Consider the following 26282-nt stretch of genomic DNA (forward strand, 5'->3'; position numbering starts at 1 on the left):
GGGGGCGGAGGACTGTTGCGAGTTTGAAGCCAGCCTGAGCTACAATGTAACACTCTGCCTCAAAACACAGAGGTTAAAGTTGCATGATGACCTCAGCTCAGACCCCCTAGTGCCGTGTTTAAGGATCAGGAAAGCCACACTTGTAATCCCAGCTCAAGAGAGCTGAGGATTTCTTGGCCACTCAGTTGGGAAGAATTGCTAATTCTAGGTTTGGGGACAGTTCCTGTCTCAAAAGGCAAAGTGGGGCACATTTGAAGGAGAGACGGTGTGACCTCTGGACCTTAAAAGCATGTATGTTTCCCCTCAAATAAAGAGTAGTTTTGTTGTGAGCTGGTTTCAAACTCAGCTCTAAGGGCTTTCACAGGTTCGCATGATCAAGATTGGTTTTCTCCAAATACAAGATATTTTTCTAAATACAACACCAGTCAGAGAAAGCCAAAAAGTATCTACATGTAGGGGTAAGGTACCTACTGCATAGAGAAATGAAATTGGTGAGAGAAACAGCTTTAACAACATCCCTAGGTGGTAGGGAGGGGGGTCACTAACATTGGGGATATTTGAAAAGCCACACAGAAACTCATTCTATAAGTTTACTAAAAAATAGAATTAAGTCGATGCAGTAGTGCACACCTTCAACCCCAGCACTCAGGAGGCAGAGGTGGTCAGATTGCTGGGAACTCAAGCTCAGTGTGATCTACAAACAGGTCCGAGACTACACAGCGAAACTGTCTTAAAAACAAGTATTAAAAAATCTATATTCATATGTATGTGTATATATGTATATATATATATGTATATTTATTTAAGAGGGCTTGGAGGTATACTACACAGGGCTAAAGCTCTGTCCCAGAAGCCATAGGTTATTAAAATGCTCCTCTCAACAAAGAGATACCTCCTGTTGTCAGGATGAGCCCCAGGTCCCTCAAACAATACAAGCTAATGCTATTATTGCTCTTGGTTACCCACCGCAACATGATAGACCATGTTGCTGGGGACGCCACACTCTGGCGAACAGCACATGAAGAAATTAATCTGGAACCAACCTGGAAACCGTTCATAGCACTAGAAGGTACTGTGCAGGTTACTCAGGGAGAAAAGCCCACTACAGCATGTGTAGCCGTGACCCCTCAAGCCACACCAGAAGACCGCCCTAGCAAGACATCTATGTCCATCAGTGCCATGGTGGCATTAATATTAATTAGGGAGGTACCCATTCCCAGTTCAGATTTAGGGCTTACTCCACAGGAGGGGGTCATGCCTGGTGCTGTACCTGGTCAAGAACCTGTAGCTGAGGAGGTCCTAGGGGAGGACAACGGCGACTTCTGTCTTACTTCTCTGCCCCGTAGAGAGCCATCTTTACACGAACAGGCAAGGGCAGCTCGGCCTCACAGCTCGTCACTGTCCATTCAGTGGAGAGCAGTTAACAGAGTCCCAGAAGGTCAAGGTGCAGCCCATGTGACTTCAGTAGCTCCACCTAAATGAGACATGTGTACCACACCACCTCCTTCAGGTCACCACAAAAGCAGGGACAAGGAAAAGTCTTCTGGGCATGACAGTCTCGAAGCAGCAGCTCTGATGTCCGCCCACAACCAAGCCAGTCAACCTTCCAGCGAGCTTGGAAGAGGTGTTGAGGTCTGGTCTGTTAGGTGTTGTCATGCTGAACACTGACCCCCAGATCTGGTTGCCCCAGGGAGAAGATCCTGTGCACATGCTGCTGTGTGACCTGCCCCCACCCCAAGATATCCCTAATTGGTCAATAAAGATGCCCATGTGCTGCAGCTGGGCAGGAGAGGGGAAGGTGGAGCCTGGGGTCTGAGGGGTAGACCATGAGGAGAGATCAGAGAGGACACTATGCGTAAGGGATAGTGAAAACTGGCCAAGAGGGGATCCAGTTGGAGTAAGAGTGGCCCAGGCAGAACATGGCAAGTCCTATATCTGGGTTATTGGTAGGGAAGTAGACAAAATAGCCATAGAGGCTTTTACAAGTGTAAAGGGTGTGTCTTTTATCTGGGAACTAAATAATCTAAGGCAGGCTGGAAACTTCCAATTAATATCATTTACCACACAAAGGGGCTCATGGGACTCCATCACTCTGAGGCCCTGGGGACAGGCTGCTGGGGGAGGAGTGGGCTGTGAATGGTCCCATACCCACGCACATGCCCAACACTAAGTGACCTCAGGGACTTAGAAAGAGAGCTGACTTGAGGCTGAGAGGGGGACAGGGATAGGAATGGGGTCGAGGAAGAGTTGGGGGAGAAATTAAAACACTGTATGCCTTTCTCAAAGAATGAAAACACTGTGTATTTGATAAACCTGTTGTGTCTTCTCAAAACTACTCTTTCTGCCAGCACCACGCAGAAAACAAAATCCTGCTTTCCTGCAAGTTTTCACACTGTAGACACAAACTCTTTTTTTTTTTTTTTTTTTTTGTTCTTTTTTTCGGAGCTGGGGACTGAACCCAGGACCTTGCGCTTCCTAGGTAAGCGCTCTACCACTGAGCTAAATCCCCAGCCCCATAGATACAAACTCTTACCAGCCTGTAACTGCTCACAGCCAGGGTGCTGGTCGCTGCTGCCGCATCAAAGCACAGGCAACTGAACTCTGGAGAAATGGGTCAGAGGTTAAGGCTCCTCTTCCAGAGGACCAGTGTCCACGCTCAGCATCTCCATGGTGGCTCACAACTGTCTTTTAAGCCCAGCCATAGGGCTTTTACATCCTTTTCTAGCCCCCATGATGCACAGGGTGCATATGCACAACACGCATGCAAATACACACATTAAGAATAAAACCTTTTGGGGTTGGGGATTTAGCTCAGTGGTAGAGCGCTTGCCTAGGAAGCGCAAGGCCCTGGTCCCCAGCTCCGAAAAAAAGAACCAAAAAAAAAAAAAAAAAAGAATAAAACCTTTTATTTTATTTTATTTTATTTGGTTCTTTTTTTCGGAGCTGGGGACCGAACCCAGGGCCTTGCGCTTCCTAGGTAAGCGCTCTACCACTGAGCATAGAACCTTTTAAAAATAATTCTAGGGGGTTGGGGATTTAGCTCAGTGGTAGAGCGCTTGCCTAGCAAGCGCAAGGCCCTGGGTTCGGTCCCCAGCTCCGAAAAAAAGAAAAAAAAAAAAAGAAAAAGAATTCTAGGCTTTTTATATTTTCTTAGAGACAAGGTTTTGTGTAGCCTCAAACTTATGCAGCCCAAGACGACCTTGAACTCCTGGTCCTCCTGTTTCTACCACCCAGGCAAATTACAGGTTTGCACCGTGACTGGCAGGATTAAATGCTGACACACTCTACAAAGTACTCCAGAAGACTAGTTCAGGCTGGCCTCAAACTCCGAGCTATCCTCCTGCCTCAGCTGAGTAGTACTGAGATCACAGATGTGAGGCACCACCTTGAAAGAGTGAAAAGACTCTCTCCCCATGTGAAAACAGATTCAGATCATCAGTCGTGTGAATCTAAATAAATCAACAATGGACAAGGAAAGTCGAGGTAGCATTCCCCATCTCTGTGAAAAGCTGAACTCTGGAAGTAGCCCAGGCTGGCCGTAAACTCCCTAGTTTCTTTCTCTCTCTGGAGGGCTTAGACATCATGCCTGACTGGATTTTTTTTTTTTTTCTTTTTGAGTCAAGGTTTCACTAAGTAACCCTAGGCTGGCCTTGAACTGTCGAGATTCTAACCTGGGCCTCCCAACTAGCTGCGATGATAGCTTACCCACTCACCTCTGTGGTTAGTTTGTGTGTGACAGGAAGAAGGCTCCCTCCTGTACTTTTGTTTTGCTGAGATGACAGCTCAGGGCCCTCCTTGATCTCACTCTCTGCAGAGTGACCAGTTCTGACTATTGAAAGCCTGTTTGCCCCTACATCCAGGCGCCTGCCTGGCCTTACTACCCTGCATGGCTCCCACTTTCAAAGTGGAGCTTGGACCCTTGAAGCCCAAGGCTGCCCGGCACTGGGGAGCTGTTGTTGGTGGCCCGACATTAGGCTCAAGTTCTTTCTCAGTTCTCTGGCTACCCGGGGGGCTGCCGTCTGAATAGCATCCTGAATGCTGTGCAGGTCCCACTGGGTTCTCAGGAGGGCATCGTCCAGCCCGAAGAAGCCATCCCGAGTGCGCCGCACTTGCATGCAGACAGCGGTGGTCTTCAGCTCCAGGCCGATTTCATGCACCAGCCTCCTCAGCTGCTGCTGTGTCTCGTGCATACACTGCACCTCTGTGGGACACAGACACACACAGATGTGACCGTCAGGAACAGCTGCAGGGACCGAGCTGATCTGGATTCATGTCCCTCGGACTCCTCTCCACAAGGAGCATCCTTCGAGAGATGCATTTTAGCTTTGCTGTAGGGCTGAGCGCATGGCAGTGGTGCAGACTGCAGGCCCCCTGCACCTGTGGGGTCAGGCCCCAGCAACCCTCCCCCCCAGGCTGTACGCGGGCTGGGCTTCTGGCAGACACTGACTCACTTGTCTACTCAAGCAAGAGTGAGGGGCACCCAGGGAAGAAGCCAAGGGAACATGGAAGAGGCTGGGGCAGAGCTGGGTGGGACAGGAAGTGACAGTCATGTCTGAGGGCCTAGAACAATGTGGAACTGCTCAGGAACTGAGCTGTCAGCCCCAGCTTCTGCTTCTTCTTCCTTTTTTTTTTTTCTTTTTTTTCCAGAGCTGGGGACCGAACCCAGGGCCTTGCGCTTGCTAGGCAAACGCTCTACCACTGAGCTAAATCCCCAACCCCCCAGCTTCTGCTTCTTAAGGGCTGGCTTCACATGCTTTGGGAACAGACAGGAGACAGAGTATCGCCTTTGTGCTGTTCCTGTGGGTTAGGCTGAGCCTGGACCTGGTGGAAAGAAGCCACTCAGGGCTGGGCATGCCACACGTGACTCCAGCTTCCTGGGTGACTTACCCAAAAGAAACTCAGGAGGTGCAAAGTGCAGGCAGCGGATGCCAGCGATGAGCATTGGGGACTTGTTCATGGGCCGGATCACGCCTTGCACAGCCCTCTCGTAGGCCTCCTGGGACTTCAGGTCCAGGTTGGAGTACCTGGGATTCAGGAGGGCCAGAGTAGGAGGCCAGTGTGGGGCACCTGCTCCACCATAAGAGGGGGTGTCTTCATTGTTCTCCCCATTCCCACCCCCAACCCCCACTCTCCCATCCACCTTCAGGGCAGCTTCCCTCTCAGCCACCAAAGGCATTTCTTTGTCAATCCCTGACGCCATCTGTCACAGGCTGAGCAATCCCAACCACACCCTGTGCCCTGTGCTCCACCCTCAGACACCTTACCTAAAAAATGCAACCCTTAGGGACCTCAATGTCACCCGATTCCAGGGCCACCCACACAAATGGCTCATCTTCAGGACCCGGTGTCATCCTGGTCCCTTCTTTCCTGTGGCCCCTCCCCCCTCTAAGGTCTCCCTCCACTCTGCCCCTGCTTTCCCTGCTGTCTTCAGGCTTGGAGCAGTAAGCACAGGCCACTGTCCTCATAGCTTGTCTCTGTCCCTGTCCAGCTTTCCTCACAGGGTCCCCAGTGAGACTACAGTCTTGCTTCAGAACTATCCTCAGTCCCCACTGCCCGGGGAAGTCTTACCTACTTCCCTTTCTGCTGTCCCAGCCCCTCCCACCTCAAGCCCTTATATGGCTTCTAAGCACACCTGGCCTTTTCAGTCCTGGCACGCCGACCGACCGACCGTGGGTGCATGCACAGGGCCCGGCCAGGTGATTCTTTGAGCTCTGTCCATTGAGCCACTTCCTTTGATCCCAGCAGGTTCTGCCCATTCTGTCCCTGAAACACTGTGCTCAGGTACATGTCTGACTTACAGATGGCTAGTTTCCTGGCAGCCATGAGGCTGATGCCTGGGAGTCAGGAGTCCTGAGCAGCCTGGCAGAGAGCTCTTGGGCAAGCTCTCAGCTCCTAGGGGATTCCATCGCCCACTCACCCCTAGTCATATTCCTTGGGGTATGGACCTCCCCTCTAATCCCCCTGCAGGCAGAGGAGCTCTTGGATCTACTTACATTACCAGGGCTTTTTGGTGGGAGCCTTGGATCATAGCCAGGATCCGGTCCAGCCGCTCTCTAGTCACATGGTCTGGAAGAGGCATGGGGCAAGGGGAGTGTCAGTCTCCAGGCGACCAGAGGACAGACCACAGCAACTGGCCAAGCACCCTTTACCCAAAACGAGCCCATTTTGGAACTGGCCAGAGCGTCCAGTGTGGAGTTTTTGTCAGGAGGCTGGGTCTATTCAGTCCTTTGTACTGCATGCCTGTAACCACAGCTCCTGAGAGCCAAGGGCGCCAGGAGAATGAGTTGGAGGCCAGCCTGGGCTACACTGCAAAATTTAACAATAAAAATAAGTAAGCAGGGGTTGGGGATTTAGCTCAGTGGTAGAGCGCTTGCCTAGCAAGCGCAAGGCCCTGGGTTCGGTCCCCAGCTCCAAAAAAAAAAAAAAAAAAAAAAAAAAGTAAGTAACATAATAGTGTTAATGTATTTTATTAATAAATCCATATTATTAATAAATAAAGACATAAAGCTGCCAATTGTAGTGGTGTACACCTTTAATCCCAGCACTCAGGAACACAGGCAGATCTCTATGAGTCAGAGGCCAGCCTGGTCTAAAGAGTGAGTTTTAGGCCAGCCAGAGTTACAAAGTTAAGACTATCTCAAAAAATAAAAAGAGAACTTGATGAAGGGGCTGGAGAGATGGCCCAGTGGTTGAGAGCACTGGCTGCCTCTACAGAGGATCTGGATTCTGTCCCCAGAACCCACATGGTGGTTCACAACCATCTGTACCTCCAGTTCAGGGGATTCACGCACATGGTACACACAGAGTAACACACAAAAGCACAGATTATTTTTAAGTTGATGAAAACTGGACTCTTTCCTCGGCTTTACTCACTGTCTGAAGAGCTCTCTCCACAAAGAACTAGTAACGGGGTTAGTGACCGCAGGAGGCAGCACGTGGCCAGGAGCAGAGGCAGACACCCAGGGAGGAGCAACTATGCCTCCAGGCTCCACAAAGGGACTGAGCACCTGAGCCTGAGACTTTCGAAAACTACTAGGAGCCGAGGCCTTGAGGCACAGCGGGGCCACACACCAATTGCTAAGCAGTGCCAGGATTTGGGAACAGCACAGGGCTGAATGAAGCCTAGTTGGCCGCTGTCTCCAGTTTTCTGATTTCACTGAACCCACCATGCCACCTAGAATCCAGCTGTCACTGTCTTCCTGCCCTCTGACAGGCCCAACCCAGTGATTCCTCTTCCAGGAAGCCCTCCCAGATCTCCTAACTTCATCCTTTTCCAGGAAGCTCCCCCAAACCCAGCTCTCCTAGCTTCTTCTCTTGGTCACTTTGCATGTGGGTCTTTCCCCCACCTGGTATACTTTGACTTTTACTCTACTTTTCAGTTATGTAACTGATACATGAAGAGTTGGAACATTTTTAGTGGCAGGGCAAGCACAAGGCCCTGAGTGGTTCTCAGTACATACTAAGACAACAAAAAGGATGAATCTCCTTTAAGAAGTGGTGGTGCGGGAGCTGGAGAGATGGCTCAGCGGCTAAGAGCACTGACTGCTCTTCCAGAGGTCCTGAGTTCAAATCCCAGCAACCACATGGTGGCTCACAACCATCTGTAATAGGATCTGATGCCCTCTTCTGGTGTGTCTGAAGACAGCCACAGTGTACTCATATATAATAAATAAATCTTAAAAAAAAAAAAAGTGGTGGTGCACACCTTTAATCCCAGGGCTCAGGAAGCAGAGGCAGGTGGATCTCTAGTTTGAGTCCAACCTGCTGCACAGAGTGAGTTTCACAACAGTCAGAGCTACACAGAGAAACCCTGTCTTGTAAAAGCAAGAAATGTTATTTATTATTATTTTTTTTTAAAGATTTATTTATTATATATAAGTACACTGTAGCTGTCTTCAGACACACCAGAAGAGGGCATCGGATCTCTTTACAGATGGTTGTGAGCCACCATGTGGTTGCTGGGAATTGAACTCATGACCTCTGAAAGAGCAGTTGGGTGCTCTTAACCGCTGAGCCATCTCTCCAGCCCCTATTATTATTATTTTATTATTATTTTAGTTTTTTGAGACCGTCTCCCTATGTAGTCCTAGCTGTCCTACTCGCCGGAATGCAGAAGTCTTCTTGCCTCTACCTTCTGAGTGCTGCGATCAAAGGCATGAGACACTACACCCACTTACACCTACACTACTAAACCTGGACAGTGACCCTGTTTGAAGTGTGTGGCCACGAGACGAACCTTGCGGTCCATCTCTCCTGAGAATGAAAAGGTGGATCTTAAGCAGTATTTATAGCTTCTTCCCACTCTGAGTGCATCTGAGGTGGAGAAGCCTCCCCAGGGGTAGAACATTTGAACCAGGAAAGGAAGCAGGTTAAAGGGTATTCTGGGAAACAGGTGGTGAGGGCAAGTCTCCAACCTGAGCTTAGTTTGTCGAAAGCGCACAGGCACCGCTGTGGCCTGGAAAGGTCAGGAAGAGATCAAGGACACAGGAAATGAAGACGCTGAGGCAGTTCCCTCTCCCGCCCCGCCTCTGGCTCTCACCATATGTTGTCTTCTCTATCAACTGCCCATCTTCACAGAAGTTGTCTGTAGCTTTGCCCAGGAGGCCACGAACCGTGTAATCCTGTGGGGACAGGCAGGCAGGGGAGTCCCCATCCTAAGCTCTGATGCTGAGGAAGTGCCAGTCCTGACGGGGTGGGGCCTCTCAGAGCTCCACACACAGCATACCCTGAGGGAGGATGTGCACTCTTCTCTGGAGCCTGGGGAAGCTCTCTGTGTCCTGTTCTCCGTGACCAGGGGGTGGGCATGGCACCAGCCCAGTCTCCACCCACCCAGCCAGACAGAGCAGTGTCACCCCATACATGTCCTGGGGCCATTTCAGCGCCCAAGTCAAGGCATTGCTGGATGCCCTCAGAAACTCCCCTTCCTTCAACTCTGTACAGACAGCCACCTCTTCCCTGGAGTGATGACAGCAAGGAGGAGAGAGACAGTGGTGGCAGTGATGTTGATTTGACCTATACTGCGTGCCGGGCACTGAGCCAGGCAAGGCTTTACATGAAGTCACTTTAACCCCCATTTCTTCATCCCCATCATAGACTTGAGGGAACTGAGGCACAAAGAAAAGATGTTCATTGACTCGCCAAGGACATGTGAGCTGTGGCCGGCAGACTGGTAGAAGATGGATTTTTTTTTCCAATGCTGGCTATGGAGAGCCTTGTGTACAAGGCAAGCGTGTTATCACAGCCTTGATTGGGATTGTAAACTGGAAACTTTAGTCCTGAATTCTGTGCTGTTCAGCACTGAAGACATAGCTACCTAAAGTGTCCCTCGGCAGACTTCACAATACCACAGTCTAAGGCTCCACCCGGTCCTGGAGGAGTCTCGGGGACTGGACAGTGATATTCACGTTTCTTGCAGTGAGAACAGAACACGGCTGGGCTTGGATGGTGGTGTGGGGTAGATCTGAGCTCAAATTTCAGTTCCTAAGGCTTTAAACAATTTGTGCCTGGTTAGGCATGTCCTTCCTAAGCCTCAGTCTACTCAGCTGTAAAATGGGAGAGCAGCTAAGTGCTATGGGGCTTTCATAAGGGGATCCACACACAGCTTTTGGTGGTGGTCAGAATAGAACAGTGTGATGGGTAATGCTGCATCGCTAGTCTTTCCTAGCTACAGCAAGCAGAAAATGCTTGCTAGTGGCCTTGGTCTTCCCTATCTATGACCTCTGGGAAAGCACCAAGGGATAATTAGGCTGTACCTGTACTTTTAGCCACCATACCTTGGTGAGGTGAGCATCATACATGTCAGTGAGGAGACTGCGTCCGTGTCCCACAGCGAGAACTGAAAGGCAACCAGACCCTTTCTCACACCCACAGTCCCTTTCCCTGGGAGCTACCCTTGCCCCTGCCTGACACCAAAACACTCTCCCTCTCCTTGCAGCCAGACAGGAACAAGGCTCCAGCATCAAGGGAGGGAGCCATTACCAACACTGGTCTCTAGGACTCACGTGAGGATGGCATCTGACTCATTGTGGGAAATGAGCCTGAGCACATGAGGAGGCTCCCAGAGGGCCCTGAAACACCCCAAAGCAAGAGACCATTGTCCCAGCTCCACCAAGTTGCATTTACAATTGGGGTTGGAGGGGAGGCACACACCCATAATCCCAGGATGTAGGAGCCCAAAGTTGGAGAACCTTGAGTTCCAGGTCAGCCTTGAAAGTAGTCAGACGTTGTCTCATATAAACACATAAATTTGAAAAATAAATCAGCTGGGTAGTGGTGGAGCGTGCCTTTAATCTCAGCACTTGGGAGGCAGAGGCAGGTGGATCTCTGAGTTTGAGGCCAGTCTGGTCTGTGGATCAAGTTCCAGGACAGCCAGAGCTATACAGAGAAACCCTGACTCAAAAAAACAAAAACAAAACAAAACATCCAAGTCAAGGTGACACATGCCTACAATTCCCAGCCTTGAGATGGAGAGTCAAGACCTCAAGGTCATTTATACCCAACTGGAAGCCAGCCTTGGCTCACCGAGACCTTGTCTCAGAAACAAAAGCAGGAATCTAGGTTTTCTGACTCTTTCAAGCCCTCGATCAGTAAAACAGATAAAGATTCTCAGGTCTGTGTTTCACAGTCAGGTCTGTGTGTCACAGACTGGGGGCGGGGGTGGAGGGGCTAACAGAAAGCTAATCATACAAAGGAAGGACCCCAAACAGTGGCCTATGGGGCCACTTCCTGCCTATTCTCTGATCTGTTTATCCCTCTGTCTAAAGAAATGAATGGCTTTCAATTCACTGCTAGAGAGGGAAACAGGGAGGGGGCATGAGATCATGTCTGACTGCCTGTACCTCAGGAAGAAAGACAAGGGAACCAAGACTATACAGGCCGGACAATGGCTGCCACATGACCGGAGGCCACAGAAGGCTCTGACTGGAGCTTTGTACCCAGCTTTGGCAATATGCAGACTACAGCCAGAGGAAGCAGAGCTGCATGCTTGCTGCACCCTTGCTGCACCCTTGCTGATGGTAGCTCCTCTGGGGACCACGGGCATTTGCTGGCCAGGCCTTAGCCCCAGTCTTACTCTCTTCACTGATAATATTACATGGCATCTATCATGGGTAGGGTAAACAAATGTCCATGAGGCCTTGAACCACGTGCCAAGGTGGGATCCCTCGACAGAGGTGGGACCTTCTCAGCTCATGAGGTCAGATAAACTATGGACTTGGCTCCGGATCACTTCCTGATCCTTCTCTAAGTCCACAGCACAACATCCCCAGACCAAGTGCATGACTCACCAAGCACACCAGAAGCCTGGACATCCAAACGATGCCCCACACCGATCTTCAGGTTTCTGAATGCTGGACCACGAACTGCAAAGAAAAAGTCAGTCCATTCCTTCAACTAATGAGCTTTGAGAGTGGCTTTGGCATGAGGCCCTCACTCCACAACAGAAGGGCCTCATGGGGCTCAAATTTTGACAGCTGGACTTCCAGCCTGCTCCTCTGTGGCTAGGACCACTAATTCCCTAGTTCCCTGGGTTCAGAGAAAGGGCAATTCAAGATCTTCTTCCTCTGCCTATCACTGTTCTCCCATGAGAGGCTTTGAGATCAGCATTATACTGGGGATCTAGATTATGGGGTTCTCTGCACAGCATCTGCTGATAGAAAACCTGGCCATTCTCCCCAAGTCAGTGAGCAAACTCAGGTAGGACCTAGGTCTGTCTGTGGAACAATACTGACCTATGGCCCCAGATTCAGCTTCTTGGCCACTGACTGACTACAGACTAATGTGCCCCAGCACTTGGGAGGCAGAGGCAAAAGGATCAGAATCTGGACTTCGAGGTCAGATTCAACGACACAGTGAGTTCAAGACTAGCCTGGATTACAGGAAACTGTGTCTGGAAACACAAAAGCAAGGGCTTGTTGAGGTGACTCAGTGGGTAAAGGTTCTTACTGCCAAGCCTGATGACCCAGTTTGATCCTGGGACCCATCTGATGGCCTGAGAGAGGTAACTCTCAAAAGATGCCCTCCGACTTCCACACCCATGCCCTGGTGTGCATACATGTGCACACATACATACAAATAATACATTATTTAAAAAGAGATCTACCTCATAGACCTGTGGTAAGGACAAAGATAACATGATGTCTAGTACTGAGCAGGGGTTAAACTCCCCTAGAAGACACAGTCTATCGCATCCTGGTGTTTATAACTGCTCTCAATAGCTGTTTTCACTCCAGTTTTGACTGAAATAGAAGACTCTCTCCATACTGTCTAATGATGCTTGGCACTACAATGGCAGAATTGAGCAAGGCCAAGGAAACCACAGAGCCTGTAGGCCTAAGCTGTTTAAAGTCTTCCCTCTCTAGCAAAGTTTTTTTTCTTTTCTTTCTTTTTTTTTTTTTTTCAGAGCTGGGGACCGAACCCAGGACCTTGTGCATGCTAGGCAAGCGCTCTACCACTGAGCTAAATCCCCAACCCCTCTAGCAAAGTTTGACAATCCCTGGGCTAGAAATCTAACTCAGGCCTGGGATTTCCTATGACATCATAGCCAGGATCCTGCCTGACTCTGTCTTACCAAGTCTGTGGGTGGTGAGGGAGGGCACACTGGTGGCCGTGAGAGTCAACTTCTTCTCTTCACTGCCTTCCACAGGGCCTAGTAAGAAGCGAACATGCTGTTCTGGAGCAGAAGGCTGCTGTGCATTGAGACCTAAACACAAAAGAACACATTGTCTATATGTTCCCACCACAGACAGAAGGGGTAGAGAGATGGTAGCATAGAATATAGATCTTCGTATTGTGGAAAACAGACTGTGAGTTCTTCAGAGGCCAGGTAGAATGGTGCATATCATTAATCCCAGCACTGGGGACGCAGAAGCAGGCAGATCTCTGAATTCAAGGCCTGACGAGTCTACAGAGTGAGTTCCAGGACAGCCAGAGCTCTACAAAGAAACTATTCTCAAAAAATGAAAAACAAACAAAAAGCAAAACAAAACAAAAATCCTGGGCTGGAAATATAGCTCAGTTCACAGAGTGTTTGCACAATATGCAAGATGCCTGGGTTCCATCACCGGTACCCTAACGGGAGGTAGTGGTACACAGATGTAGTCTAAGCCCTTGGGTAATGAAGGCACAGGAGAGTCAAGAGTTCATTCAAGGTTTATCTTCAGCGTACATAGCAAATTTGAGGCTACATGAAAGTTGTTTTTAAAAAAAGAGAAAGAAGAGAAAAAGAGAAAAAAATGGTTGTTTGAAGTTCGGTGTGGTGGTTCATGGCTGTGATCCCAGCATTTGGCAGGTGGAGACCGAAGAGTCACTTCTCAAGGCCTCACTGATTTAAAGGTCGGTTTAATTACAAGAGATCCATCCTGTCTCAAAAAGCCAACAAAATAGTTCGAGTTCTAACTCCACAATAGAAATCGTGAGAAAACCAACACTATAGAATGCATTTCTCTAACGGAAAACAGCGGAAAGTGGAGAGTAACAAAATGTGTACAAGAGAAAACCAAGAGCTCCAACCAGTCAAACGAGTCACGTGACCTCGTTAAGCATCAGACGGAACTGATGCAGAACCGTGGGTCGGCGGCCGAATACTCACCTTTAAGCAGTTGCAACTCCACGGTCTCACGCACATGCAGCCATTTCAGCCCCGGAGGTTTATAGACAGCGAAGAGACCCTGCAGTCGAGCTAGGCCAGAAGAACCCATGGCTGGAACTCTGCAGTACTACATCATCCAGAAGCGCGGATGCGGACGGAAGTTCCACGTGGTCCTTTCCCAAATGTGGTCCCTACTGTAGGCAGCGGCTTCGGTTCCTTGGCCGGAAAAGGTTCGTTTCTTATTGTCCTCCGGGGAAAAATACGAAACCCAGAAGGAAATAGGGCCGGATATTGAACAACCTAATTCTCTATTATGTCCTTTTTGGAATCCCTTTCAGGAGTTGTTTATTTCTCATATATCCCAGGCTGCCCTTGCTACGTTGTCGAAAATTCCTGATTTTCCCTTTTCCACTTTTCCAAGTGCTGGAGTGACCGGTAATTCACAATGGGCTTGGTTTTTTGAGACAAGGTCTCAAGTAGCCTGGTCTTAAGTAGACCAGGCTGTCTTCGAATTTAAGAAATAGCCAAGAAGGATCTTGAACTGATCCTTCGGCCTCCAGTTTTCAAATACTGGGTTGACAGGCATACGTTATAAATAACGCCTGGTTCACAGCAGTTATCTTACATCAGTGGCAAACAGATCTTGTTGCTTTTCTTCTCATGCTCCTGTCTATATTACAACATCTCCGATCAAAAAAAGCCACAGTGAGTGCAGTTCCCAAGTAGTCTTTTGACTTCTCGGGCCTCCGTCTTACCTGAGGAGCCCCGCCCATCCACCGCGGATGTCCGCTGCCATGGCGACCCTGCTGCTTCGCTCCCAGCGCCTCCACCGCAGTCTCCGGCACCGTACGCGGCCAACTGTAGGTGAGCAGCTCTGATCCGGTATCCGTGGCGACCGGAGGAACCGAGCTCCTCTCACCTTAACCTCTTTCCTGCCCCGCAGATGTGCTCCTCAGGGCCGCGAGCCATGGCGCCCGCCTGCTGTACCCAGACCACATCCCTACTACGCCGCTGCAGAAGATGCTGCTGGCCGCCGGCGCGGCGGGAATGGCGCTCTACAATCCCTATCGCCACGGTAAGGCCGTTCACTCCTCGGTCTCGAAAGCTCCGGCCGGTCCAGACTTCTGTCAAGGCCTTGGTTTGTGGGCATCCAAACATGGCTGTGCCTATCCTATAACTCCTAGGAACGTTTATGATAACCAGGTGCCTGATTCTCACCAGAACTGTTACGAATCTGCTGGGTACAGGGAGGAGAGGAGGAAAGAAATGTAAGATCTACAGGTCTTCTTTTTTTGTAAGTCTTGGGAGAATCTGTCATCCAAGCATATTAATCTCTGGGCTGAATGACTTACAGGTGCACACCACATTACAACATTCTCACTGGGTAGTAAGTAAACTTGGTAAGGTCAAGGATCATGATCTTCAGGCTTTTCTTTTTGAAACAGTTCAGGGCCAACTTCTTATTCCGTACACAATTAATCTTGTTTGAAGAAAGAAAAGAAAATGGGAGGAAGAGAAAGACGACATGTGAAGTGGCTTATATAGGATCTGGTGACTGCACCTGGACTCAACTCTAGCACCATTTTTTAAAAAATTGTTTTGTTGAGACATGGTCTCATGTAGACTGAGCTGGCCCCTAACTCCATAGATAGCCAAAGATGACTTTGAATTTCTGATCGCCCTGCCTCCCTAACCCTGAATGCTGGTAGTACAGGTGTGTGCCACCATGCCCAGTTTATATGATTCTGGGAACAAAACTCAGGGCTTTGAGTGTGCTAAGCATGCACTGTGTCAGCTCAGTTACTGATGTCCATCACCATTCAATCTCAAGACCTGTACTAGTCGGTGGAAACATGACAGTCTGTCTTGATAATGGGCTAACAAAGTGGTTCATACTGTTAATGAAAGCCACCATATTCCAATAGATTTGTAATGTCAAGAATAACAGCTAGCTGTCCTAATGGTGTCGGCCTTTAATGTAGCGCTTGGGAAGCAGAGGCAGGAAGATCTCTGAGTCTGGGCAAACCTGGTGGACATAGTGAGTTCCAGGACAGCCTGTACTACAAAAAGAGAATGTCTCAAACAAACAAACAAACAAACAAATTCCATCCTTTCTCTTTGCCCATCTTTGTCCTTTTAGACATGGTTGCAGTTCTAGGGGAGACCACAGGATGCCACACCCTGAAATTCCTCAGGGACCAGATGAAGAAGGATCCAGAGGGTGCCCAGATTCTGCAGTAGGTCCCAGCTTTGCCTTGGCATTTGGCGGGGGTGTGTCAGTTTTCATCCTGGAAGGAGCCCTTCAGAGGACCATGGATGGATGCATTGCCTAGGGCACTGCTCAAAGCCAGGAGCACACGTATGTGTGTGGGGGATGAATCCCATGGGTTGTACAATATGTTGTCTTAGTCCAGTGTCAGCCACAAGACTCTGCCTGCATTAAGCTCTCAATGGCAAGCAGTACTTCTCCAAATGTCCTCTATCCCCTCCCCTGACGTCTGTGGCCCCTCTTCTCTGACTGAATTGTGCCTTTGATGGCACCAGCTCAGACCTGGGTTGGGATTGTCTCCACAGTCCCTAATATCGCCGTGCTCCATTAGGGATTGTGGCTACTACATAGGTGTCCTGTAGCTCTGTACTCACTTCAGCTTCCGTTATGTGACCCTTTCACTTGCCTTGGCTGGCACACACCCAGTCCTACCTCCTACATTCTATCTTTCAGAGAGCGTCCCCGAATCTCACTGTCTACCCTCGATCTAAGTAAGCTCCAGAGCCTGCCTGAAGGCTCTCTGGGCCGTGAGTATCTGCGCTTCCTGAATGCGAATGTGAGTTTCCAGGTTCTGTGTATCCCGCAGTACCCAATAAGGGTAGAGGGGTGGCACGGGAGGATATAGCCTAGGGCCGGAGGATGCTTAAGCTGCCAACTAAGGCAGGAGTGCTTTTCAGGCTTTGATGTTTTCTGTGTGATGGATGAATGGTCTGATGATGTCATACCAAATACTGGAGGTTACTAACCTCCTGTTGCGTGCCAGCTCCCAGGCAAGTACGTGATCTGGCTAGATCCTCCCAGTGACCTTTCTAGTAAGTCCTGTTGTCAACGCCTCTTGCATATGATGAGGACTCAGTCACAGAGCAAGCAGTGAAACAACTTCACAGCTAGTCCAACCCTGGGCCATATTCCACTCAGAGTACTGGGAACCACTGTGCTGTGGCCAGTGTAGGACTCTCCAACACCAGGCAAGACAGATGGTGGTAGGAGGGGATTCCCAACTACTGAAAGACTCACTACTCACATCTGCCACCCATCATTCCGTGCGCTGCCATGTAGCAAGCCAGGTCCCTGACCTCCTGGAGCTTGTGCTCTTATTATTACGAAGGCAGTTAATAAAGTAGTTTTAAAAATTGAAATGAAAAATGTGTGTGTGAAAAAAAATATATAGCTCAATTAGCCAAGTTCACGTAGAAAGCAAGTTCAGTCCTCAGCTTGAACCTGCATAGAATAGAGGAAAGGGAATCAGAAACTCAGCCAGCCTTACCCACATAGTGAGTTTTTGGCTATCCTGGGTTATATAAGACCCCATCCCTCCTGCTTTTTGAGGTAAAGTATTTCTTTTTTTTTTTTTTTCTTGGTTCTTTTTTTCGGAGCTGGGGACCGAACCCAGGGCCTTGCGCTTCCTAGGTAAGCGCTCTACCACTGAGCTAAATCCCCAGCCCCGAGGTAAAGTATTTCTTAAGAACTTAGAATGCACCAGACAGCATGCTCAGCCGAGGAACACACCGAACTAAAATAGCCAAACATCTGTGAGCCTCAGCCTACAGGCAGGCATGCTAAGGGAACCAGACATGGGGCAGAGGATATCTCTGGATGGAGTAGGGTAGCTACGGCTGGTTCACTGGTCAGGAGAAACCTTTCCAGGGACACTTGGAAGATGGTCAGCTTTGTAGAGTTTTGGGGAAGAGCACTCTAAGCAGATGAATCAAACAGCTCAAATAAGCAGGATGACTCAGGGGCTGGGAAGATAGCTCCACTGGCTCAGTGCTTGCTGCTTAAACCTGGGCTCCTGAGCTTGTAAAAGCAGACCTGGCAGTTCATACCCACAACCCTAACGCTGTGGAGGGAGGAATGGCTGACCCCAGGAGGTCACTGTCCAGCCAGCTGCCCGGTATCAGCAGGCCCCTGGCGCAGTTAGAGGTCTGTCTCAGAAACACCAACCTCTGGTACCACCCATGTCATACATGTGCATATGAGCACATAAGCCAATTGCTCTGATGTGCTCCTACAAGCCTGGTTGAAGCAGGAGGGTTACCACTGGATTCAAGGTCAACCTTGGCCACCTAGGAAGTAACCATGCCTACTTATAGGGCAAGACCCTGTCTTTAAAACACAAGCACGGGGCTGGGGATTTAGCTCAGTGGTAGAGCGCTTACCTAGGAAGCGCAAGGCCCTGGGTTCGGTCCCCAGCTCCGAAAAAAAGAACCAAAAAAAAACAAAAAAACAAAAAAACAAAAAAACACAAGCACACATCCTGGAGAGACAGCTCAGTGGTTAAGAGTGCTTACTGCTCTTTCAGAGGACCTGGTTCAATCCCCAGTGCCCACATGGCCGCTCACAGCCTTCTCTAGCTCTAGTTCCAGGGGATCTAACACGCTCTTCTGGCCTTCGTAGGCAGCAGGCAAACATTTGGCACAGATGTACATACGGGAGAAGCAGTCATTTGTATATTAGAATAACAAAGCAGAGCTCAGTGGTAGATAGCTCGACATTCCTAGGGCCCTGGGCTCCATCCCCAGCATAAGTCCACGGACAGACAAAATACACGACAGAGGCATGAGTAGGGGAAAGGGAAAGGTTAGGCTGATAGTTGTGCTGGGGCCTTGGGAAAGAAACTGCATTTTGTAACAGGAGCTACTAAAGGTAATTGGAAAGTTTGAAAATAGTAATCCCAGATGGGTAGCTCTCTGGTCTACACAGTTCTAGGACAGCCAGGGCTACACAGAGACCCTCTCTCAAAATGAAATAAAGGAAAGAACAGTATAATACAGTTTTCCTATCCACCTGCCCCCTCCCTCTATCATACCCACGTCTCCTCGAAGCTAAATGGCTCTCCAGCCAGAAGCCAGCCAGGCTGAAGGAGGAGGAGGGTGACAAAGGGTCACTGTAGAACAAGTCCTTAGTGTTTGTTATGCTACTGATGCTGTGGGCTGGGCCGTTCTTGGTTGGGAATTCCAACCTCTCCCTCCCGGATGCCAGTTGACTCCCTCATCCATCCAGTAGTAGCAACCTTAAGTGTCTGGGCACTGTAGAGATCCCTGATGAGCAGTTGGAAACCACCATTCAATAAAGGAATGGCCCCCAGACAGCAAGCTGCCTCTCACCCTCTCCTAGCACCTTTGCCTTGGCAGGGCAAAACCTGCCCTAGTTTCACCAGGGTGCAGGTTATTTCATCAGTGAGGAACCTGCCCCAAGTGCCACCATGGGAGGGACAGCCTCTGTATTCCCCACAGCCTTTAGGCCTGGCTGGGCTGGGGAGGAGGTCTGTCAGGGCCGTCCTGGGTGCCTTACCTAACACATTCCCTACTATGGTGGCATGGAGATGAGGCCCTTCTAGAACAAGGAAACCAACCACAGAATGGGAAGGAGCACCTTGCGCCTTACAGAGATTTAGGTGAAAGTTCAAGGTAAAATCACAGGAGCTCAGGCTGGCAGTGCTGAAAGGCGTGGTCATCCTTTGGCAAGTTTAAGGAACATGGGTAATGTCCCACCTCTCTTCCCCGTCTCACAGCCCTGCACAAATCATCCTCCAGAAAGAGGACAGATTCTTCATCTCCGGGGCATTAATATGATGGATTGATAATGGGTGTCAAGGCTACTGGCTTTGGAGGCCAGCAGAGTTTGTTCTGGCTACCTCAGCTGTGGCATCTTTACCTTCCTAGCCACATTTTTCTCACCTATTTCTGAAGTTAATCTCGACCTCTAAAACTACTGTAAGGACAGAGTGTGATAGTCTGTGTGAAGGACTTCAGTAGAGCCGTCACATAGTTGGTCCTTGGTGAAAGCAGCCACTGTTGCTGCAGTTGCTTCCTCTTAGCACAGCAAGAAGAAATGAGGTCTTGGGGCCCAGCAAGGCCAGAGGTTAACACCGAGCACAGCACTGTGCCAGTTGCCCCGAGGCAACAAAGACCTCAAATCCATCAGCTTCTGTGTGGCTGAAGCCATGTTGGACCAGGCCAGCTATCTGACCCCAGGGTGTTCGGGCACCCATGCAGACTCAGAGAAGCAGGGTTGAGTAAGTGAGGATAATCAGCCTGTGCTGGGAGTGTACACACCTTGTAACACCCAGCATTAAGGAGGCTGAGGCAGAACTGCCATGAGTTCAAGGTCAGCCAGGGCTATGTGGCAAGAGACTCTACAAAATGAGAGAAAAGTGTTCATCTGGTCCTGCACCAGGCACCAGCATCATGACAGTGAGCAAAGTGGGCAGCCTGTCCCAAGGCATACAAAACAACTCCAGCCACATGGGGCCTTTACATCTTCCTACTGGACCCTTAAAAGCAAAAGGAAACAGATAGGAATAATTTAATGACATTGGGGTTTACTCTGTATTTTGATTTTTGAGAAAGGCTCATAGCCCAGGGTAAGCTCAGATTCTCTATGTAGGTAAAGATGACCTTGAACTCCTGATTCTTCTATCTCTATTCCCACTGTGGGGATTACAGCTATGCGCCACTCTACCTGGTTTTATGGACTGCTGAGGGTGTGCTTGACCCTCCTCTATCCATGAAGATGCCCAGACCCATTACAGCCATTTCTAAGTTTACAGCTCAGCAGCAGTGTGTTTCTTTTACGTGTACATGTTTGTGTATACGTGTGGGCAGATCTTAGAGATTAACATCAAGTGTCTCCTCAACCTTATGTTTCAAGTCAGCCTTTCATTGAACTTAGAGCTCATCAATCTGGCTAAACTGGCTGGCCTGCAAGCCCTGGGGTACCTCTTGGCCTCTTGTTTCTGCCTTCTGTGTGCTGGGATTACAGGCACTTGAGCAGCGACTGCTTGCTTTCTTTGTTTCTTCATTACTCGGTGTTGGGAACAGGGCTCAGGTCCTCTTGCTGTACAGCCATTACTTTATTGACCAAGTCATCTCCTTAGCTCCTGGTCTGTTCATTTTTTTAATGCAGCTTACAAAACAGAAGTTCATCCCCACTCCCTCTTTCCTCACTAAAGCTGTAGATTCCCTCAGGCCGCCAGCATTATGAGAGGTGTAAGGTGGAGTGGGGGTTGGGAACAATCGCTACCTGAGGCTCGCCAGTTAGCAGCTGTAGAAACAACTGCAGGATTCTCAGATAGAGTTTGTGTTCAGTGAGAATACAGCTGAACATCAACTAGTGGCAGGCCAGCAAGGCCCTGGAGGCTGATGGGAAGGAGTCCAAGGAGGGGTTGTGTTCTCCAGAAAGTCTCTCCAGATACACGAGCACCTACACGCTTTGTGGACGATGAAGAACTAGCCTATGTGATCCAGAGATACCGTGAGGTGCATGATATGCTCCACACCCTGCTGGGGATGCCCACCAACATGCTCGGTGAGTGCCCATGGGACAGCCAGCTGAGTGGGCAATGGCCAGAACCCCACCAGGTCTCTTCCAGGCAGAGTCCCCGTTCAAGCTCCTCCTTATCAACTAGCTCCTTCCGTCTGTCCTGCCTTCTGCTTTGTATGCGCCCTGGCAGCATCCCTCCCATCTATCCTCATCCTTCCCTGCCTCCCCGTCCTTGTCTCAGCATCTAGTCACCATGGATCCCTGCTTCTAAAACCCATAGCAACTCCCTGTGGCCTGTACAGCCTGCTGTCAGCCTAGCCTTTGAGATCCTCTGCATGCTGTCCCTGTGACTCCCCTCTTCAGCCTTCTCTTACTTCTAGCTAAATGCCCCACAGCCTACATAGGATGAAGCTCGGCCCCACCAAACCCTACAGTGTGAAAGTGGGCATGCTTCTCGGGGGCCATTTTGACATCACTGACTCCCCTCACCCGCACTTCTCCTACCCTCCCTTACTTCTAGGAGAAGTTGTGGTAAAGTGGTTTGAGGCTGTGCAGACTGGCCTTCCCATGTGCATCCTGGGAGCACTCTTCGGACCCGTCCGTCTCCGTGCTCAGTAAGTTTCCTGGGGTCGGGGGAGACCTCAGAAGGGCCGGGGCTCCAGGACAGAGAGATGGCTTACAGGTGCTTTATGCCTCTCCAGAAAAAAAGGATGGGAGAACGAGGCAGCAAAGGAAACTGAGTCGATGAAGCCCAGGGTCTCTTGGGCCAGGCTTCAAGGGCTGGGTCAGAACGAACAGGGTCTGCATGAAGATGCATGCAGTTTCTGGGATTGGACAGCCCTACATTTAAATCTGAGCTTCATCGTTCAGGGTGTATGCTATGAGGTGTGGGAGCTTTCCTCACTGAAATCTGCTTAGGTGTGAGGGAGGGTTGACTGAGAACTGAGTTCGTTTGGGAGCCTTATGGCTTTTCTTCTCTCCGCTGACCCTACCTCCAGGAGCCTCCAGGTGCTTTTCTCAGAGCTGATCCCTTGGGCGATTCAGAACGGGCGCAGGGCCCCATGTGTCCTCAACATCTACTATGAACAGCGTTGGGAGCAGCCCCTGACAGCCCTACGGGAGGAGCTGGGCATCAGTCCTCCCCCAAAACACATCCAGGGCCTGGCCTAGCCTTAGCTGCCTCCCAGGGAGGATGGAGCCTTCCTTTCCACACACTGCCTTCCTGGAGACAAAAGAGCCCTTGGCTGCTTGTGTTTCTTCTCATTGAACCTTGAACTCAGAGTGTCACTTATCATAATTTTTATAGTCACTGCTGCCATGTGCCTTGAGGGCCTGCCCAGGAAAGAGAGGTAGGGCAGTGAGGCCCCAGGGTGCTGTAAGCTATCTGGAGAGAGCAGTACGTGTGCCTGGAGCAGCCATCTTGGATCAGTCGGGATTGCTCAGGTCTGAGGCCCCTCTTCTGGACGGTGATTCAGGCTCTCTTTGAAAGCTTGACTACTTACTACATCATGTTGCAAAGCACTGAACCAAGTGGTGGGAAAGAGAAGGCATCTCTGGTGTCTGAATAAAGCTTCCATCAGGCCTAGAGTCAGCTGGTCATCCTTGGCCTAGCTCCCTTTACCTCAGGTACTGGTGAGGGGAATTTCGTCTCAACTGGACTCCAGTTGGTTGTCACTGTCATTGGGTCTGAAGGCAAGCAGTCTACGAATCAAGTCCCCAGCCAACAAGAAATAAGTCCCTTCTATTTCTAGTTTTTTGTTTTTTTTTTTTTTTTTTTTGGGGGGAGCTGGGGACTGAACCCAGGGCCTTGTGCTTGCTAGGCAAGCGCTCTACCACTGAGCTAAATCCCCAACCCGTCCCTTCTATTTCTAAGCCAGACTTTTGATATCAGCTAAGGAATAGTGACAGTGCCTTTGGGTCAGCAGTGAAGGTACTTCATGCTGACATGATTCCAATCCCCAGGATCCACATGGTAGAAAGATAGTGGTCTCTCACAAGTTGTCTACCAACATCTGCATGCACTACACACATGTCCGCACACAGAGATACACAAAATGAAACTTCAAAACCGGAACAAAACAAAGTAGGGCTTATGAGATGCCTTACAAATGTAAAAGTCACCAAGCCGGAAGACCTGACTTCTGGCTCCAAGACACACAGAGTGGAAGGTGAGAAACAGTTTCCGCAAGTTGTCCTGAGCAGCACAAATGTGCTGTGGTGTGCACGCACTCATACGTGTGCAAAATAAAATAAAACTATCCAAAATGATGGGCTAGGGAGATGTCTCAGCAGCTAAGAACTCTTAAACAGGACCTGGTTTAATTCCCGGCAGCCACATGGTGATTCATAACTACTCTTAACTCCAGTGCTGGGATCTAATGCTGCTTCTGAGCTCTGGTCCCAGGCACACTGGTGGTGCTTATAAATACACGCCCACAAATGTTCATCCACATAAATAAATCTTGTAAAAACTACAGTGAAGCATTGGAGCTACAGCTCCTTGGTAGAGCACTTGTCTATCCTGCATGAGGTCCTGGGTTTGAGCTCCAGCACCACAGGTACATGCATGACACGCCTGTCTGTGCTTGGGCACCCAGGCTCCTGGGCCAGCCTTGCCCATCACTGATCTGCTCTGCTCCCTTGAAGCAGTCTTACTTCCTGAACATGTGTTTCCTGGCCTTGAAATGAGTGTGGACTGCCTACTGCCCATAAGAGGGACATGGCACGGTAAGATGGCACTTGGTGATACCTGTTGGTACATCATGACACTTAGGAAATAGAAGTTATCATTGCCCAGGAAGGGCTATGGAGAGCTCACCACCAGCAAAGTCAGGCCAAAGTAGTAAGACCGTCACAGCTCACAGCTGCTCTGGCCAACAGGACAATGCGTATGAGGTAAGCATTTGGATGTGGTTGAGGGACACTCAGCCTGCCAGATCTAAAGACTTAGCAAAGCAACATCTTTTATCTCAGCACTCAGGAGGCAAGGGCAGGCAGTTCTCTGAGTTCGAGATCTCTGAGATCAGGCTAGCCTGATCTACAGTCTGAGTTTCAGGACAGCCAGAGCTACACAGAGAAACCTTATCTCAAAAGGAGGCCGGCGGGGAAGGGGAGGATTGCTGAAGAGATGGCTCAGAGGTTAAGATTGCTGACTTCTCTTCCAGGGGTCCTGAGTTCAGCAACTACGGGGAGGCTCACAACCATCTGTAATGGGATCTGATACCTTCTGATGTGTCTGAAGGCAGCTACGGTGTACTCACAAACATAAAATAAACAGTTTTAAAAAGTACTTGTTGCTCTTGCAAAGGTCTCTGGTTCAATTCCCAGCACTCACATGGTAGCTCATGGCCATTCCTAACTCCAGTTCCAGGGAATCCAATGTCTTCTTACAGCCTGGTGCTCTCTTCTGACCTCCACTGGCACCTACCTGCAAGCAAAACATTCATTCATATAAAATGGAGCACATCTAATCGCTTCTGAAACTTCACTAAATGTCAATCAAGCCTAATGTCTGCGTATCAGTTTAGTACCCAGTACGCCCTCTGTCCTTGGCTCGGAGATTACATTTTTGGAGCTAGGAGTTGGAATGGAAGCTTGTTCCACCCACTCCACTCAGGACCTCTAGGAAGGGTGTACCATACATACATGTGTGCATATATACATGTGTGCATACATACATGTGTGCATACACACACAAAATTTTTTTTCATTTTTGTTTTTTGAGGTAAGATTTCTCTGTAGCCCTGGCTAACCTGGAACTTGTTCTGTAGACCAGGCTGGCTTTGAACTCAGAGATCCGCCTGCCTCTGCCTCCTAAGTGGGAAGCCAGGTATCCCCACACCTGGCTCCAGACCCCTTCATTAGCTCCCTTGCTTTTACCTTGCTACTACGATGGACTGAAACTGAGAGCTAAAAACAAGTTTCTCCCTTACACTACTTCTGCCCAGCTTTCAACTTTTTGCTTGTTTAAACAAATTTAAAAAGCAGCTGGTCGGGGTTGGGGATTTAGCTCAGTGGTAGAGCACTTGCCTAGCAAGCGCAAGGCCCTGGGTTCGGTCCCCAGCTCCGAAAAAAAAGAAAAAAAAAAAAAGAAAAAAGAAAAAAAAAACAGCTGGTCACTGGTCATACGTACAAGGGAAATGGGGACGGAGAATGCCTGTGAATGCTCAGCTAGCTCTATCTTTTGTTGGTTTTATGTTTGAGACAGGGTCTCACTATGTAGCCTTGGCTAGCCTAAAATTCACTGTGTAGGTCTTTGAACCCATAGAAATCTTTCTGGGGTTGGGGATTTAGCTCAGTGGTAGAGCGCTTGCCTAGGAAGCGCAAGGCCCTGGGTTCGGTCCCCAGCTCCGAAAAAAAAAAAAAAAAAAAGGAAAAAAAAAAAAGAGAAAGAAATCTTTCTGCCTCTGCCTCCTGAGTTGCTGGGGTTAAAGGCATGTACCACCAGGCCTCGATAGTCTTCTTCACTTTCTATAACCCAGAACCTCCTGCCCAGGGAATAATCCCACAATTAAGATAGATCTTCTCACAGTATTTATGTAAGATGATTGATTGCCCCACAGGCATGGCCTGAGGCCCACCTCCCAAGTGACCCTCGACTGTCAAGTTGTCAACACCATCACAAGCAATAATGGAAACAGTACCACTTCTGGCCTTAGAGTTGAGGCCAGCTGAGGGCCTTCTGTGGGCCAGCTCCACGTGTGTCACCTTGAATTCTTGCCATCCCCAGGAGGGTTTCTATTCAACAGGTGCAGATAGGCTCTGGGCTCTGGGAAAGTGATTCTCCAAAGCCTAGCCACTGAGGCCAGGGACTCCATCCTAGCTGTGGCTGACCAGCAGGGAAAGACGACAGCCCAAGGAGAGTGTTAGGTAGGTGAAATGCCAGAATTTGGTGAGGAACAGCCTAGTCCAGTCTTTACCCACCCACTCCATGTTCAACCATGCTGAGCAGTTTGAAGGCAGGATGGCTTGCATACCTGTGTTTAGTTTCTAGACCTCAGGCCCACCCCAGTGTTCTGTGGGATGCTGCCTTAATTTGACTACTGTGATAAGTCTAGTAAGAGGACAGCAGTCCCCTTTCCCAGACACACTTGCTCCCTTACTGATGATGCATGCTTACACTCACTGGTCACCATCCTCTTTCCCACTCCTTCTCTCTTT

General features: G+C 49.5%; 2 protein-coding genes and 1 long non-coding RNA gene across 8 annotated transcripts; 2 read left to right on the plus strand and 1 right to left on the minus strand.

Moving 5' to 3' along the window:
* The first annotated feature begins 293 nt into the window (after positions 1-293).
* On the plus strand, positions 294-3494 carry LOC134486066 (uncharacterized). The gene is made up of 2 exons (XR_015684221.1): positions 294-2479; positions 2978-3494. It is a non-coding gene; the product is annotated as an uncharacterized LOC134486066 (long non-coding RNA).
* Positions 2277-13744, minus strand: Trub2 (TruB pseudouridine synthase family member 2). 3 transcript variants are annotated; one of them, XM_087653531.1, is made up of 9 exons: positions 13589-13744; positions 12569-12700; positions 11286-11360; positions 9774-9835; positions 8540-8621; positions 5994-6066; positions 4888-5024; positions 2957-4201; positions 2277-2452 (listed from the first exon to the last, which is right to left on the minus strand). In XM_087653531.1, exons 1-8 carry the CDS (start codon positions 13695-13697, stop codon positions 3900-3902), a joined length of 972 nt encoding a protein of 323 aa, XP_087509657.1. In that variant the 5' UTR covers positions 13698-13744; the 3' UTR covers positions 2277-2452; positions 2957-3899. The 3 variants fall into 3 exon arrangements, with proteins under 3 accessions (XP_087509657.1, XP_087509658.1, NP_001014279.1); XM_087653532.1 differs by having other exon boundaries at positions 2952-4201; NM_001014257.2 differs by lacking the exon at positions 2277-2452 and having other exon boundaries at positions 3611-4201; positions 13589-13736.
* A 615-nt stretch (positions 13745-14359) lies between these two features.
* Coq4 (coenzyme Q4) lies at positions 14360-24411 on the plus strand. 4 transcript variants are annotated; one of them, XR_015683234.1, is made up of 8 exons: positions 14360-14452; positions 14532-14663; positions 15729-15825; positions 16311-16413; positions 21038-21167; positions 21643-21736; positions 22121-23290; positions 24287-24411. XR_015683234.1 is itself a non-coding variant. In XM_087653533.1 (7 exons), exons 1-7 carry the CDS (start codon positions 14371-14373, stop codon positions 24330-24332), a joined length of 684 nt encoding a protein of 227 aa, XP_087509659.1. In that variant the 5' UTR covers positions 14360-14370; the 3' UTR covers positions 24333-24411. The 4 variants fall into 4 exon arrangements, 2 of the variants coding, with proteins under 2 accessions (XP_087509659.1, NP_001026832.1); XR_015683235.1 differs by having other exon boundaries at positions 22121-22748; XM_087653533.1 differs by lacking the exon at positions 22121-23290.
* Positions 24412-26282: the final 1871 nt, after the last annotated feature.

The sequence above is a fragment of the Rattus norvegicus genome, chromosome 3, assembly GCF_021556685.1.
Source record: "Rattus norvegicus strain SHRSP/BbbUtx chromosome 3, alternate assembly SHRSP_T2T, whole genome shotgun sequence".
NCBI classification, from domain to species: Eukaryota; Metazoa; Chordata; class Mammalia; order Rodentia; family Muridae; genus Rattus; species Rattus norvegicus.

Bases quoted from the DNA above. Each gene is read 5' to 3' on its own strand.
- Coq4 (NM_001031662.1), top strand. From the start codon at position 14,383: ATGGCGACCCTGCTGCTTCGCTCCCAGCGCCTCCACCGCAGTCTCCGG. The intron at 21,168-21,642 runs GTGAGTGCCCAT...CCTTACTTCTAG, and splicing joins GATGCCCACCAACATGCTCG to GAGAAGTTGTGGTAAAGTGG. The intron at 21,737-22,120 runs GTAAGTTTCCTG...CCCTACCTCCAG, and splicing joins CCCGTCCGTCTCCGTGCTCA to GAGCCTCCAGGTGCTTTTCT.
- Trub2 (XM_087653531.1), bottom strand. From the start codon at position 13,697: ATGGGTTCTTCTGGCCTAGCTCGACTGCAGGGTCTCTTCGCTGTCTAT. The intron at 9,836-11,285 runs GTGAGTCATGCA...GTTGCCTTTCAG, and splicing joins CCAGGCTTCTGGTGTGCTTG to TTCTCGCTGTGGGACACGGA. The intron at 5,025-5,993 runs GTAAGTAGATCC...CCTGAATCCCAG, and splicing joins CACCAAAAAGCCCTGGTAAT to GTACTCCAACCTGGACCTGA.